Genomic DNA, 15,474 nt, shown 5'->3' with positions numbered 1-15,474 from the left:
TTTCCACACGATTCTTTTTGATATTCTACATTCTCTTTTGACAACCGCACAGGTTTTTCTATGGTTTACAGCGTTTTGCAAGGAAATTCTTCTTTTAAAAATGATCCAAGATTTTCGTTTCTATTTTATAAGTTTCCGTATAGCAGCGGAACCATACTGGTGAGGATTTTGCCTGAGAGACCTTAGTTTGTCGCATTTTTTTATTAGCTGATCTTATGATTCTCTTCAACTGCGCAGCTTCTCTGTTTATGTTGTTTGAGCGTACGTAATGTATTGGCAACTGGTCTTTTTTTGCAGAGAATCGTGACTAATTTACGTCCTTTTCTATAAAGCGTGAAACATCCATTGCCGTCAAACTGTGTCTAGATTTGAACAGAGTAGGAGAGCCATCGTTTAAAATAACTAAATTCTCTTCGCCAGCACATTGCTTCCACTTCGTACCGGTACCCGGTATTACCATACCGAGAACGCCATAATGGATTTTGCACGTTCAGATGATGTCCATCTATAAAGCAATTTATTGTTGTTGTAGCAGTGTGTTATACACTGTGGCGGCAGCCCTTGCCGATGAAGAACTAATGGGTCAATCCGGTACGTACAACCGGCTGTCATGGGATTGTAAAGATGTTCGTTGTTGTTGTTGTTGTAGCAGTTTATTGTGTTCTATCTTTCGTCTGCTTGATTCTGTTGGGTGTCAAGACCCAGGAACTCTGCGACTAAGATGGAGTGCGTCTACAGGGATCTGGGTCTGAGTCGAGTGGGTCTGGCCGGGCAGTTAAACAGGTGACGTGTATCGTGCGGTCCTTGGTTACAATCGGGACATATATCTTGCACGTCGGCATCAATCCTAGCTCTGTGGGAATTGAGGCGGCTCCATCTTCCGGAACGTAATTGAGCCAGAACCACTCTGGTTTGCAGGGGGAGGTCGATTTCTTCAGGTGCAATGGGGGGCGGTCGTTCTCCAAGGACTACATTCACCCGGTAGCCAAAAGGTATTGCTTAGACAGCATATAGTTATGTCTTCGCACTGGTAGGATCTTTGTCTCCTGATGGAGGTGGTCCACATGAGAACTGAGGAGACAGCCCGTCGCAGTTCGGAGGGCGGCATTCTGACAGATCTGAATATTATTCCACTGCGTGTCACAAAGTTGACGAGACCACACTGGTGCTGCATAACTTATCATAGACCGGCCAATTGCTTTGTACGTGGTCAACAAGGATTCTTTGGGTGCACCCCAAGTGGTGCCAGCAAGTGACTTGAGGACCTTGTTTCTACTTTTGACTTTATTGCAGATTGCTGTGGTACGTGAGGAGAATGTGTAAGAGCTGTCAAATGTGACGCCAAGTATTTTGGGTCACTTAATGGTCGGAATCATTTCTCCATCGACCATCACAGTCAGCTCAGTATTCGCCTCAGGCGTATTTGTAGTGAACAGTGTGGCTGTAGATTTGGTGGCGGATATCTTCAGATTTCTTGCAGCGAAATATGAGGCAAGCTCGTTGAGGTAGACGTTCAACATATCGCAGATGTCATCAATGGGTGCTGGGCCTGATGCCACGATCGCACAATCGTCCGCATATGATACGATCTCTATGCCGTCTGGGGGTGGGGGTGGAATGGAGGATAAGTAGGGGTTAAACAGTGCCGGAGATATCACCCCACCTTGGGGAACTCCCTGTTTCACTCTACGGTGTTTCGACATCTTATCCCTAAATTCCACAAATGACTGACGACCACACAGATAATTCGCGACCCATCGTTTTACGCCTGGCTGACAGGTTGAGGACAGTGGTAAGGTGAATCCAGATTCTTCAACATCAATGTAGAGTCTGGCGAGCTGCTGCACCTCCTCGTAATCCTAGTGGGGGCATCCTCATTCACCGTGCAAAACGTGGAGCTATCTATCTGCTCTGCCAAAGCTATGCCACGGTGGTCGTTACCTAGGGGAGAATGCCATGACGTGTGGTGCGCATTAAAGCCCCCTAGAACCAGACGATTATGGCCAGATAGCAACCCACTTATGTCGGGATTGTAAGCCTGGCCATTAATCGGGACACAGCTACCAACCGGCGGTATATACACGTTGTATATCTCTATTTCGGCAGTACCAGACCTGACTGCTATCCCCATACATTCCATGTAGGGGTCACTAGCGTCAAGCGCAGGTGAGATAGGTCTATACTGCACGGAATGGTGTATAACGAAGGCCAATCCCCCACCTTCATTCCTTGAGCGATCCTTACGCTTCACATTGTAACCGTGACAACTGTGCAAGCTGCAGGTGTTGGTCAGCTTTGTATCCTGGATCGCTGCGACCAATATGCTATTCCGACTCATAAAGTCCACGTTCTCATCGATCTTGCCACGCAGTCCGTTGCAGTTTAACTGCAAGAACGATACACTTCCCGGCACTGGCCTGGCAATAGTAGGGCTAGGATGCTGCCGTTGCGTAAATTGCCGTACGGGAGAGGTCGGGGGGGTCACATAGTCCGACGACGAGGATGCCGAAGGCGACGACGACGACGCTTGTGACCCACTGCTGGTTATGTTCGCACAGCACCTTGCGACATAGCCAGTATGACTATACTCCCGTAGTGAAGCTAGGCCAGAGCAAGAACGGAAATGTACCCACTCCATGCACCGGTTACACCTCACCGACACCGAAGATGTTCGTGATATGAAGAGGCGAATTGCCTACTATAGTTATAGTTTGTTGCAATAGATCACCAGTGGACCTGTAGTGTTTTTTAAATTGAAGATTGTTTTGGACAAATATAGCTATACCAGATTTAGCATATGTAGAATTTTTGTTGTGGTGGTAGACATTGTATCCTGGAAGATACAAAATCTTTAGATTTTTGTTATTTATATGGGTTTCTTGGAGTATAATAATATTAGGTTTAAATTTTTTTTTTATTATATTGTAGTTTCTAACGCAAATTTATACGATATAAATCCTTGTATGTTCCACTGTAGTAACGTTATATTAAAGCCGATGTTCATATTTGTTAAAATACACAATTAAATAATTGTTTAATTTAATCACATATGCTTTGAATTTTGCATGTATTCAAGGAAAAATTATATTCAAATTTTATGTCAGTCATTTTCAAACCTTCTTCAATAAAACTCTCTTCTTTGTGCAACTGTTTGAGGGTCTGAATTTCGACAATTGGATATTTCGGTTGGAGGCCGTTTTAAGTGAACATAGCTTGATGGACGTTGTTCTGAAGGATGTTGGTGTCCTAATATCTCAAGAAACTAATGAAGCTAAAAAGGATGAACTGCGGAAGAAAGATGCAAAGGCAAAATCCATCATCATTCGAAGCATTGGAGACTCTCACCTGTGAATGACCGCAAAACAGCATTTGAAATATTGATTTGTCTTTATAATTATTTTCGCAAAGAAAAGCATCTCCAATCAATTGTTTGTGAAAAAGAAACTGATCACGATGAAATGTGGCGAAACGGAAAATTTAACGGAATATGTCATCTATTATTAACTCTTCCAGAATCGTACGGCAATGTTGTAACGGCTATTGAAACTCTCAACCCGGATTCATTGGAAATGGAATTTGTCAAGAGAGATTGCTTAAGGAACAACACAAGCGTAAATGCAGGAGTGACGAAGGTACACCGATTGAAAGCGTTACAATGAAATCCACTTGCAAGATCAAATGTCATTATTGTGGAAAGATAGATCACATGAAGAAAAATTGTTTTAAATTCAAAAAAGATCAATTAGTATTGAACCAGACAAGGCTGGAACAGTAATCGGTTCAATGGGAAAACATTGAAATGTACGAAAAAAAATTTTTTTTTTTTATAGAAGGTTATGCGATTCATATAGATCCACTTCAATTAGCCTTTTAACGGTAGACGGTTACTCAATCTCGCTTTACATACACTTAAGACGTTAAATAATATAGTATAATCTTTTTGGCATATTTTTCAGTGCTTTGCTGCGGGCGCAGAAATAGGTTCCCACCAAAATAGCCATGCTTATCAGTTTATGGATACTGGCACAGCAATTTTATCCGTTTTTCGCGGTAAAGGCGCTTGGACAGCGAGAGAAGAAATTCGATTACTTGATGCGATCGAGCAATATGGATTTGGAAATTGGGAAGATATTAGTAGACATATAGAGACAAAATCGGCCGAAGACGCAAAGGAAGAATACGTCAATAAATTTGTTAATGGAACAATTGGTCGGCATACTTGGACTCCTGCACAATCTCAACGTCCAACATTAATTGATCATACTTGCGAAGACAATGGGCCGTTAGGTACAACAGTGTTACAACGCCTACCCCCTTTGGACGTTACTTCAGAAGAAGCCGCCCAACTAGGTTACATGCCAAATAGAGACAGTTTTGAACGCGAATATGATTTTACAGCAGAACAATTGATATCGAAAATGTCGCTCAATGCCGATGACACAGAAGCAGACTACTTACTAAAACTCTCCCATGTAGATCTTTATACACGACGGCTCAGAGAGCGGGTTCGCCGTAAACGTTTAGTGCGTGACTACCAGCTAGTTGCAAATTTCTTTCGTAATCGCAACTACGCACAACATCCCGGATTGACGAAGGATCAAAGGGAATTTCGTGACCGTTTTCGAGTGTATGCTCAGTTCTACACCTGCGACGAGTACGAACGATTGCTAAGTTCCTTAGAGAGGGAAAAGGAATTACGAGTACGTTTGTCAGAGCTATGTCGGTACCGTTACAATGGCTTAACAAAAATTGATGAGTGTCGTCATTTTGAGCAACATGCATCCATAGCAGCAATGCGAGCAACAGGTCCTTACGGACATGGCAAAACTGTAAGTAGTAATTGTATGTACGTTAGACTGCCTAATGCTATATGGGAAAATATTTTTTATGCAAAAAGAGAAACGTAAACCCTCCATCTTTTCCGTTTGATTCGTTTGATCTTGATAACAATAACACGTCTCACCACGACGTCCAAAATTAGATACTGAATACTTTTAAATGGATTTAGGGATTTTACACGTCACTATTACGCTGGATATGAAGTGTAACGATTGACTCAGAATCACTTTCTGATTATATTTGCCAATATCCGTCTGTTAATCTTTCCGTTTTTATGTAACAGGGATCAGGTCGAAACTAATCGTCGCGAGTCGTAGCGTTCGTTCTTGCGATACATACATATATGGAAGTGATATTATCATACAATTGGATAAAAATGCGACCTAAACCAATGTTCCATGAGAACAGAAATAGACGGATACATGAATAATCAATTCAAAATCATGAAGTGATGGCTAATTTTAAAACTGCCACAGTAATAGTGCAGAATACAATAAATCACAAAGATGAGCATGTCCGCCTAAAACCGAACGCGTGGGTTCAAATACCGATGTGAACATCAGAAAAATGTTCGTTGGTGGTTATCCCCTTATTAATGCTGGCGACATTTGTGAGGTATCCAACCATGTTAAAACATCTCTGTGTCCCATCATTCGTCTGCTTGATTCTATCGAGTATCCAGATCCGGGAACTCTGCGACTAAGATGGGGTGCGTCCAGAGGGATCTGAGTCGAGTGGGTCTGGCTGGGCAGTTAAACAAGTGACGTGTGGTTTCTGGTCACATGCACCCTGAATGTCGGCATCAATCCTTTCTCTGTAGGAGTTCTCATTGATTTAAAAGAAGTATCCCCTGTTACTTAATGTAATGTTCATGGAAAAATTTTTAATTATCTTTTTCTTATATGGGCGATTCCATTTCAACGGGTGTTAAATTTTTAATGAAATATACGAGTATATCTTCAAAACAAATATATTTTAAAGCTTCATTTTATATGAACTTTGTGCAATTTGTTCCCCTTTAACGGACCATCAATTAGTACCATGGGTTTTGGTATAGAATTCCAACGGTTTTTGAAACTAACGTAACGGGCGTTACCGCTATAATTAGTGAAATTTGCAGGCCCTTCACTTATCTCTTGATTGCCTAAAAATTTTGTATTTGAACACCATTCAATAATTTCTGACATGAAATTTGTAGGCCTTTCACTTATCTCTTGATTGCCTAAAAATTTTGTATTTGAACACCATTCAATAATTTTTGACATGAAACTTCACATAATTATCTTTCAACTGATGTATTGGGTTGCCCAAAAAGTAATTGTAATTTGTTAAAAAAAATTAAATGCATTTTTAATAAAACTTAGAATGAACTTTAATCAAATATATAATTGCCATTTTGTTCGATAACCTTTTGTCATCTTCCTGGCAAATTTAGTATTCCACGCTCATAGAACTTCTGTCCTTTATCTGCAAAAAAGCCGAAAGTTTTACTGCCGAAAGTTTTACCATTTAAGGAGTTCTGCGAAGATCGAAATAAATGGTAGTCTGATGGTGCAAGGTCAGGGCTATATGGTGGATGCATCAAAAGTTCCCAGCCAAGCTCACTCAGTTTTCGGCGAGTGACCAAAGATGTGTGCGGTCTAGCGTTGTCCTGGTGGAATATGACACCTTTACGATTGACCAATTCTGGTCGCTTCTCCTTGATGGCTGTATTCAATTTGTCCAATTGTTGACAGTAAACATCCGAATTAATCGTTTGCTTCCTTGGAAGCAGCTCAAAATATACCATATAGCATAACCTTCTTTTGGTGGATATCAGCCTTTGAAGTGGTTTGAGCTGGTTCACCATGCTTCGACCATGATCGTTTTCGACTAACGTTGTTGTAAACAATCCATTTTTCATCTCCAGTTATGATTCGTTTTAAAAACGGATCGAATTCATTGCGTTTAAGGTGCACATCACAAGCGTTGATTCGGTTTGTTAAATGAATTTCTTTCAATACATGTGGTACCCATATTAAAATTGACGCCAAACAAACAAATGCAAACAAAATTTCGCGCACTTTTTTTCTAAAGCAAGCTAAAAGTAACAGCTGATAACTGACAGAAGAAAGAATGCAATTACAGAGTCACAAGCCGTTGAAAAAATTTGTCGACGCCGACTATATTACTACTATATTACCGACAATTACTTTTTGGGCAACCCAATATATTTTTTACCCCCAATTTCATAACCTTTAAGCTTTATTTGTAACGGGCGTTAACTTAAATGTAACGGTCTTTAAGGAGTATATTTATCCTTATATTACAAAGGACATGGTTTAACGTTATTTTTTCGTAAAGGCATTGTAATTGGACTAAAGCAATCCCATGGCAGCCGCACCGGGTGATCCGATGGAGTCCTCTATCGGCAAGGTCTGCTGACTCAGTGTACGGTTCGTCCTTTTTTCGCCATGGGAGAGGTGCATCCCGGAGTGCATTCTCCGCACGATTCTGGTCCTTGATGGTATTATAAAGAACCCCGGACCATGGTTTGGTTCGGTTTGCCAGAACCGCCTCTATCATCGGTCGGTGTCGGTGAGGTTTAACCGGTGCATGGAGTGGGTGCATATCCAAGATCGGATGGCCTTACGTCACTAGGGGAGTATAGTCGCACGGAATATGTTGCAAGACGCTGTGCGAACATAGACAAGTGTCGTTGTCGTCGCCTTCTGCGTCCTCGTCGTCGGACTATGTGACCCCTCCGGCCTCTCCCGAGCAGCAATATACACAACAGCAGGAGGAGGCCATCGTGGAGCAGAGGTAAGCATGTCCGCCAATGACGCCGAACGCCTGGGTTCAAATCCCGGCGTATAAATCATTGAACTTAAACATTATTCGGACTGCACTCATTGATATGAGAGAAGTATCCCCTGTACCTTATTGGAATTTTCATGGGAAATTTAGTAGTTTAGTATTAGTGGTCTACTGTTAAGTCACTCTCGAACTCCGGAAGACGGGATGACAGGACCTCACTCACTTTTGGCGACGTATCTATGACTGATTCGAAGTGATGCGCCAGGTTGTTCAACCTTCAATTTGATGTGCTTCCCAAGATGGACGGGGCTACTCGAATCCGTGATCCAAGGAACAGCTGATGCTGAATCTGGATCTACCTGGAATCCAGTACCTTACAACTATCCTCAACCTGCGGTAGTTGTACGATCATGACACCCGGTCTCACACTAGAGCAGGCAAAATTTCGATGGCACTATCGATATTTTATTTTTTTGTATAAAAATCGATTGATATTTTTCCTATCAATATTATCGGCGTAGTTAATTTTCTTTCGCAAAATTAATCAAAAATAATCTATTTGAAACTGAATGTATCCTTGAAGATACGTTGCGCCTATAAAGAGTGTAATTTTCATCCGATGAACTAAAAACAGACTTTATTAATTTTTATTCGGTCTGTGCATTGATATTGCTTCTATATAAATCGATGTCCTGATTTTAGATCTCATTTTCTTTTGAAATAAAGGTGATGGGAAATTAACGATAGTATCGATAGTTTGCCCGCCCCACTCATTAATGACATCTTCGATAGTCTGAACGTCTACCTCAACGAACTTACCTCTTATTTCCCGTCAAGAGATCGATGGAGAAATAATTCCGACCATCAAGTGTCCCAAAATACTTGGCGTCACATTTGACAGCTCTTACACATTCTCCCCACATGCCATAGCAATTTGCGATAAAGTCAAAAGTAGAAACAAGGTCCTCAAATCACTTGCCGGCAGCACTTGGGGTGCAGACAAAGAACCTTGTTCAGATTTGTCAGATTGTCGCTCTTCGGGCTGTCTCCACAGTTCTCATGTAGATCACCTACATCAGGAGAGACAGTCGCGGACAATCAGCGGTATCGAGCGGAGAGTCTCAGTGAGAGGCCGGCCGGCACCGGGTCTTGCACAAATACTGAGTGCCTATGATGCGATATGACAAGGCGAGTTATTGGCGCCTTTGTGATTGTGTAGGTTAATCTGGAAGGAGTTAAAGGTTATATAATTTTTTTTTATATTGGAAGGGGTCGGAGCCTACCCTTACCCAAAAAAAACTGAGTCTAAGCATATTGGACTATCAGGACAATATGGGACTCAAGTGAAAAGTATTCAAGAGTAGATTACGGATACAGTTTGGAAGGAGCAATAGGCTATATAATTTGTTGATATCGGGAGCGGACCCTCCACCTTACCACAAAAGTACCGCCCAAAAATAAAATTGGTTAATATGGGACACAAATAAAAGATTTTTGGGAGTAGAGTACGAATTTTATACTAAAAATTTGATCCAAGTATTAAGGCAACCGTTCCCACCCTAAACCCCCCTTTAAACACCTACATTGGCCGATAATGACAATATGGGACTCAAATGAAAATTATTGGTGAATAGAATACGAATATGGTACTGAAATTGGTGTTAAATTATTCCAAAAACCCCTTTATAACAGGCGTACAGTTTGAGCAACAATATGGGTCTCAAATGAAAGGTATTTGAAAGTAGAGATCGAAACATATCTATTTTCAGGATTAAGTGTCTGGGTGGCCGCCCCATCCCCAAAGTACCCCACAAGCCGGACATATTTATCGATCTTGGCAATATGGGGCTTAAAAGAAAGTTATTTGGAAACAGAACACGTGTTTGGTATCCAATTCTGATGCCTAGAGTTTGGGAGCCCGCCACACCCCCAAAAAGGACATGCTTACAGGCATTTGGCCCCAGAACCGGATACTCAATTAGTGTTCTACTTCCAAATACCTTTTCTTTGAACCCTATTTTTACCACGGTTAAAAAATATCCTAATCGGGGGTATTTATTGGAGTGGGGAAGCACCGTCCCCTTCCGATATCAACAAATTATATACTTACACAATCTGTGAACATTTCAAATTGTGTGGGTTTGTATGTTAGGTTCGCATTCTACTTAAATGTCAACGAATACTGGGCGAATGGTGCGAATCATCTCTTATTTTTAGTGTGTCAGCTTTCATTTTGTTTCTTGTGGTGTAACGGCAATATAAAAAAATTATCAAAAAATTAATGCGTTTGAAAGCAAAATCATTACTTGCTATTGTTGAATGAAGGCAAGTCAAAGCAAATGCGAATGGTAGCAATCGGTAATAGACGGAGTTTGGTGATATTCGTATGTTTGGTGATATTCGTATGGTGATATTCGTACCAAATAGTACGATAATGATGAATGTTTACCAACGGCGAACGGAAAAAGCTAGGAGAATGTCATTGAACGAAAATTAAAAAGCGTCTCAAAAAAAAATTGGATTGGGAAAAAAATTTCGCAAAAGTGGGAGAAACAATAAAACAAAAACTAAAAATATGAATTGGAGAAAAATATGTTCGCAAAATAGTACCGCAAGTGGGAGAAGCAATATGTTAAGTGCTGCAATTGGTACATTTTGGTACTTTAGGGATTGAGGTAGAGTTCTAAGTTCGGCACAATATGAGAACCCAAACTAGGTAAGTAAATGAGTTTCAGGGTATTTAAACATTTAGGTACTAAAAAGTACTAAAAATTTTCAAAATAGGTGAGCGTTGTACAGGGCGGACGAATAGAGCTGGAACATCGAAATTTGCCATAAAGGAAGCTATTGCGAAAAAATGAGGGTGGAAAGAAAAATGTTGAAAAATATTTCCCTTGCACCATTTGGTACTTTTTTTACGGATTGAGCTAGAGCTCTAAAATTTGGCATGTAGCTACAACTACGAAATATATGTTGGGTGACTAAACGATTTTTTTTAATTGGATCAGCGAATTCTAGTATAAAGCACAACACAGCATAAAGCAATTTGGTAAAAATTTTCGTTGTCTTGACAAAAATAGGAAGTGTTGTAAAAACGTACCAGTAGTGGAAGAAAACGTACTTTAGTGCTTTAATTGGTACTTATTGGTACATTCCTAAGGGATAGAGCTAGAGTTCTGAAAATTGGGATACAAATAAACCTTGGCAGTATATATTGGGCGAATAGAAAAATAAAAAAAATTGATCAGTAACACCTTGTCAATATAGATATTTTTTGAAATTCGTACGTTTAAGTACTAAAACGAACAAAATGGTACTTTCTTTACGGATTGGGCGTAAGCTCTGAAATAGGGAATACATTTACAGATTGGCAGTACATATTCGGTGACTGAGAGATTTTTTGGAATTCGTAATTTTACAAGTACAAGTTCGTACAAAATAGCACTTTCTTTACGGACTAGTATAAAGCTCTTAATAGTGGCATAAAGAAATTGTTTACACAGTTATGACAAGACTTCAAAACTAGGAATTGGTTGGAGTACTACATGGGTTTTCCAAGGTATTACACTAATGGGTGGTACTACTTCAGCGGTGATAGCGAACCGGATCGGGGGTAATCTAGTTGTTATATATAAATGTTTACTTTGTGTTCAGATTGAATTCGAAGACAGAAAATTGTCCAAAAATACCTAAGAGAGTATTATATCTAACTTTAGATGTCGTGGTGGCAAGTGTTATTGTTATCCGAATGCTTTTATATTTCGTATTTCGCGTATTGGGATAGAAATTAAAAAAATGAGCGAAAGCGTTTTAAACAAAAACATTTATCATTTATCTCGCAAAGGCTATTTGACCATGAAAATGAAAGGTTTTAATAGGTTTCGGACACACAGGCGGATCTGTGTCTGATCAGCATTCATTCTTATGGCCAAACAGCCTGTGTCTTTCCCTTTTGGGAGATAAAATCGAAGTCCAGCCATGTATGGACTGAAAAAATTCACATACTTATTAATTGGCATATTTTTGTATTAGTTAGTACACTTAAAAATGATTTTTTGTTAAAAAATGTGTATTTTATCTGTGCGAAGCAATAGCAACATAGTGGTGTGTTATCGTTGTTGCATATCTACGTGTTGTTCCATACGCCATTTTTAAGTTAGGATCGCTTCTAGGGACATATATTTTTGACAAATCCAATTGATAGTACTATTATGTTCCACGTACTTAAATGTTGACACACTGGTTTGAAACAAATGAAAAGGGATATATGGACTTGATTCAGAAAGGATGCCCCACAGAATGAAAGTATTTGGATTTACCGAAGTGTATTCATGTTGATCATAAACTCTATAAATGGCAGCCGGGTTTAGGTGCCGGATTGACCCGATGAATTCATTCATGGGCAAGGGGTGCCGCCTAAGTGTACACCACCACGCTACAACAACAACGTCTATAAATTTTGCCACACCCCCAAATTTCTTTTAACCCTCAACGCATATTTATTTTGTCATTTCGCTTACCTCTTATTTTTTTATTCCCCCCTTCACTTTGGTAGTACCCCCTGCTACATTAAACTAAACTGTAAATCATTCCAAGGTGCTTTGACTTATTTCTAAAATTTCACATTTGTTTGCTCTCTTTGACTGTACGATTCACAAACAATTTACAAACCCATGGCAGCCAGTTGTACGTACTGGATTGACCCGATGGAGTTCTTCATCGGCAAGGGCTCAGTGTATAACACACTGTTAAAACAACAACAAACAATTTCGTGCTCCAGAAATGTCTCGTTATTGGAAACCGTCAATTCGTTTTGTTTGAGTGCCTAGTCTGCTCTTTCACAAAATTTTAGTCTAGGTCGAGCTTAGTGACAACAGGACTATTCCTAGTTATCCTTAAATTTTCTTGTTTCAGCCGCCAAAATTTGGCCAACATTTTGGCAAAAAAATAAGTGTATAAACAAAAAAACACTTTAAATATGATGCACCATATTTGAAACTGATGAAAATAAAAAAATACCACTACATAATTTTTACTGCGACCGTCTTTGTTTATTTCTTATCAAAAATATATTTTTTTGAGAAAAAAATTAAATCAAGAATCCTGATGGAAACAATTATTACATAAAGCGTTTGCATGGCCAATAAGGAAATGTAATGGAAGGTAACGCAAAGGTTAGCATGTTCGCCTATGACGCAGAACGCCTGGATTCGAATCCTTGCAAGATCATCAGTTTTTTCCCCTCCTAATGCTGGCAATATTTGTGAGGTACTGATGCCATGTAAAAATTTCTCTCCAAAGATGTGTCGCACTACGCCATGCCGTTCGTACTCGGCCTTAAAAAAGAGGGCCCTTATCATTGAGATTAAACTTGAATCGGACTGCACTCACTGATATGTGAGAAGTTTTCCCATGTTCCTTAGTGGAATGTGTATGAACAAAATTTGCAATTTGCAAATGATGTAGGATGCCATTACTTTTTATGGAGCTGCTGAACTTCCATTTCTTTTATCTATATTAAATGCGGAGGTAATAAAGCTTGTTTAGAGAAGGATGGTAATATTTGCGAAGACCTATAGTGGAAATTTCAGCACGAGAATGCTTCTTTTCATGTGGCTTTATGTTGGATTAAAGCGTAAAATGTTGAAATCCTGAAGTGACCATCATATTCTCCGTGCTTAAATTTTATAAAAAGCGTATAGGGATGTTCGCCACGTGAATTTCACAAGACGGAAAAATAATATTCTTTCAAAAAAAACACGTTGAGGAGAAAAAAAAAATACAATCCTGGCTCATCATAACTGTGATATAACTGTGTAACCCGGCACGGTATAACTGTGAGCACCACACAGGCTGGGACATTGAGGTCCGAACTGTGTGTTGTTCAATGCTATTTTGGGAAGCTTAGCTGCGGGCTACCGGGCGCGTCCACAGGTTGCGGATAGTGAAATGCTCCATACGAAGTAGCTGCAACATCAGTCGTGGACAATCAGCGGTTTCGAGCGGAGAGTCTCAGTGAGAGGCCGGATGGCACCGGCTCTTGAACAAGTACTGAGTGCCTTTTATGCTCGACATGGCAGGGCAAGTTATTGGCGCCTTTAAATAACCAATGGCCACCGTGTTCCCACGGCGGTCGGTCCTTTGGACCGGAACAAGCTTGACGATGATCGCCACCTCCACATGAAAATGTGGCTACAACAACAACAGCATAAAATTCTTTGTACTCAATTTAGAATACAATAATAAAAATATTTGACTTTAATATTGATGTCTATGCTAATTTAATATGGGGGTGCTATTCAAAAGAGCCAAATAGCTTACATGAATTTATGACTGTTGTGTTTTTGTTGGATAATTCTAACTTATATAAAAACAGGATATAACTTAATATTTCAGTTTGATGTCAGACAAGTTTTAAAATATATAGATATTAAGGTTGGTAAAATTTTTGTAAGCTTAAAATTGAGTTTCTGGTTTTTAACGACTACGTCCGTCCATAACTAGCTCATATTTTACGACTAGACGAAACTGCTGAAGGATACTCACAAAATTTTCCATGTGTCACTTTTTTAGCCTACAAACATTCTTATATTTTTATTTCGCTTCGCAAGTACATTCTTTAGATTTTTTCGGAGAAAATTTAAAGTCAAAGAATAGCTACCATAGTGTTATCCATCAGACGATTCATGATCTGGGTTATCTGCGTATGTGTTATCAGGTACTGAGACATCGACAGGTGTGGCGGCTGCGACAGGCTCCACTAGCCGATAACCGGTTCAATTCGTAAGGATAAAGCCGATCCAATTTTATCTTCGCATGCCTATAATTTGCTAAGGCCATCGGCCTTCTTCAGCAAATAAATGTGCTCTTTAAGAGGTTGGAGGTTGGTTGTGACCCACTGCCGGCTATGTTCGCACAGCACCTTGCAAAATATCCAGTATGACTATACTCCCGTAATCAAGTGAGTACAGAGCAAGATCGGAAATCTACCCACTCCATGCGCCGGACGGACCAAAAGCGTGTGGAGAAGGCAATCCGGGATGTGCCTCTCCCATGACGAAAAAAGACGAACACGTACACTGAGGCGGCAGCCCCTGCCAATGAAGGATTCCATGAAGTCAATCCGGTGCGTACAACCGGCTGCCATGGGATTGTTCTTTTTCACATATTTTGGACCATTCTTTTGCCAGTAAAAATTCAGTTCCAAAACTTTCTGCAAGGATGCGTGGCAGTCTTATTGGACTTTAATTTAATACCCTGCTTATAAAGCAGTCTCTAGGTAGAACATGAAATTGGGTTATTGTTTTGAAGGTATAACATTCTCTTAATAAAAAACCGTAACAACTTCTCAACTTTTTGGTTTTTTTTTTAACCTCAGATTTCCACAGCATACAACATTATAGACCTTGAGCACGCATTAAAGATCTTCTATTTACTGTCCATTAGGATTGTGTTGCAAAATACTTTTGAAGTGATTTCTGAACTGGTCATTACTAATGTTTCCCTAGGCGGCTAAACTGAATAACTCAACGATTTAGATAACGCTCTCAATCTTTGCTGGATTTGACTGAATCTATTTTTTGTAAGATTGCTGTTATAAAATGCCTGTACCTTTTCGGAACACCATAACCAAAATTTCGCCCTTGATAAAAAGTAACGTTATGTACCGTGTGGGACTGTTTGTACTGAAATGAAAACACTTCCAATCAAATCATTTTTGAAATGGTTCAAATACAGATTTCTTTTTAATTTTGGAACATTCCCGGGTCAAATTTGTAGACTTTTTTTTGACATATTTGTAATATTGTCTATGTTGAAGCACTTTCCATTGAAGTGGGG

General features: G+C 39.8%; 1 protein-coding gene across 6 annotated transcripts in view; it reads left to right on the top strand.

Annotated features, from left to right (window-relative positions):
- LOC106088318 (transcriptional adapter 2B) overlaps window positions 1–15,474 on the top strand; it is a 29,145-nt gene that overhangs the window by 6,292 nt on the left and 7,379 nt on the right. For 4 of the 6 annotated variants that reach the window (XM_059362865.1, XM_013253774.2, XM_013253775.2 and 1 more), the window contains one exon: window positions 3,957–4,829. In XM_059362865.1, the coding sequence (XP_059218848.1) occupies window positions 3,957–4,829 (873 nt within the window). Of the gene's footprint in view, window positions 1–3,513; window positions 3,633–3,696; window positions 3,802–3,956; window positions 4,830–15,474 lie in introns of those variants that run through there. The other 2 variants (XM_013253772.2, XM_013253776.2) reach the window with 2 other exon arrangements.

Source organism: Stomoxys calcitrans, chromosome 2, assembly GCF_963082655.1.
Source record: "Stomoxys calcitrans chromosome 2, idStoCalc2.1, whole genome shotgun sequence".
Classification (NCBI taxonomy): Eukaryota; Metazoa; Arthropoda; class Insecta; order Diptera; family Muscidae; genus Stomoxys; species Stomoxys calcitrans.
This window is presented reverse-complemented; position numbering and strand designations above follow the sequence as displayed.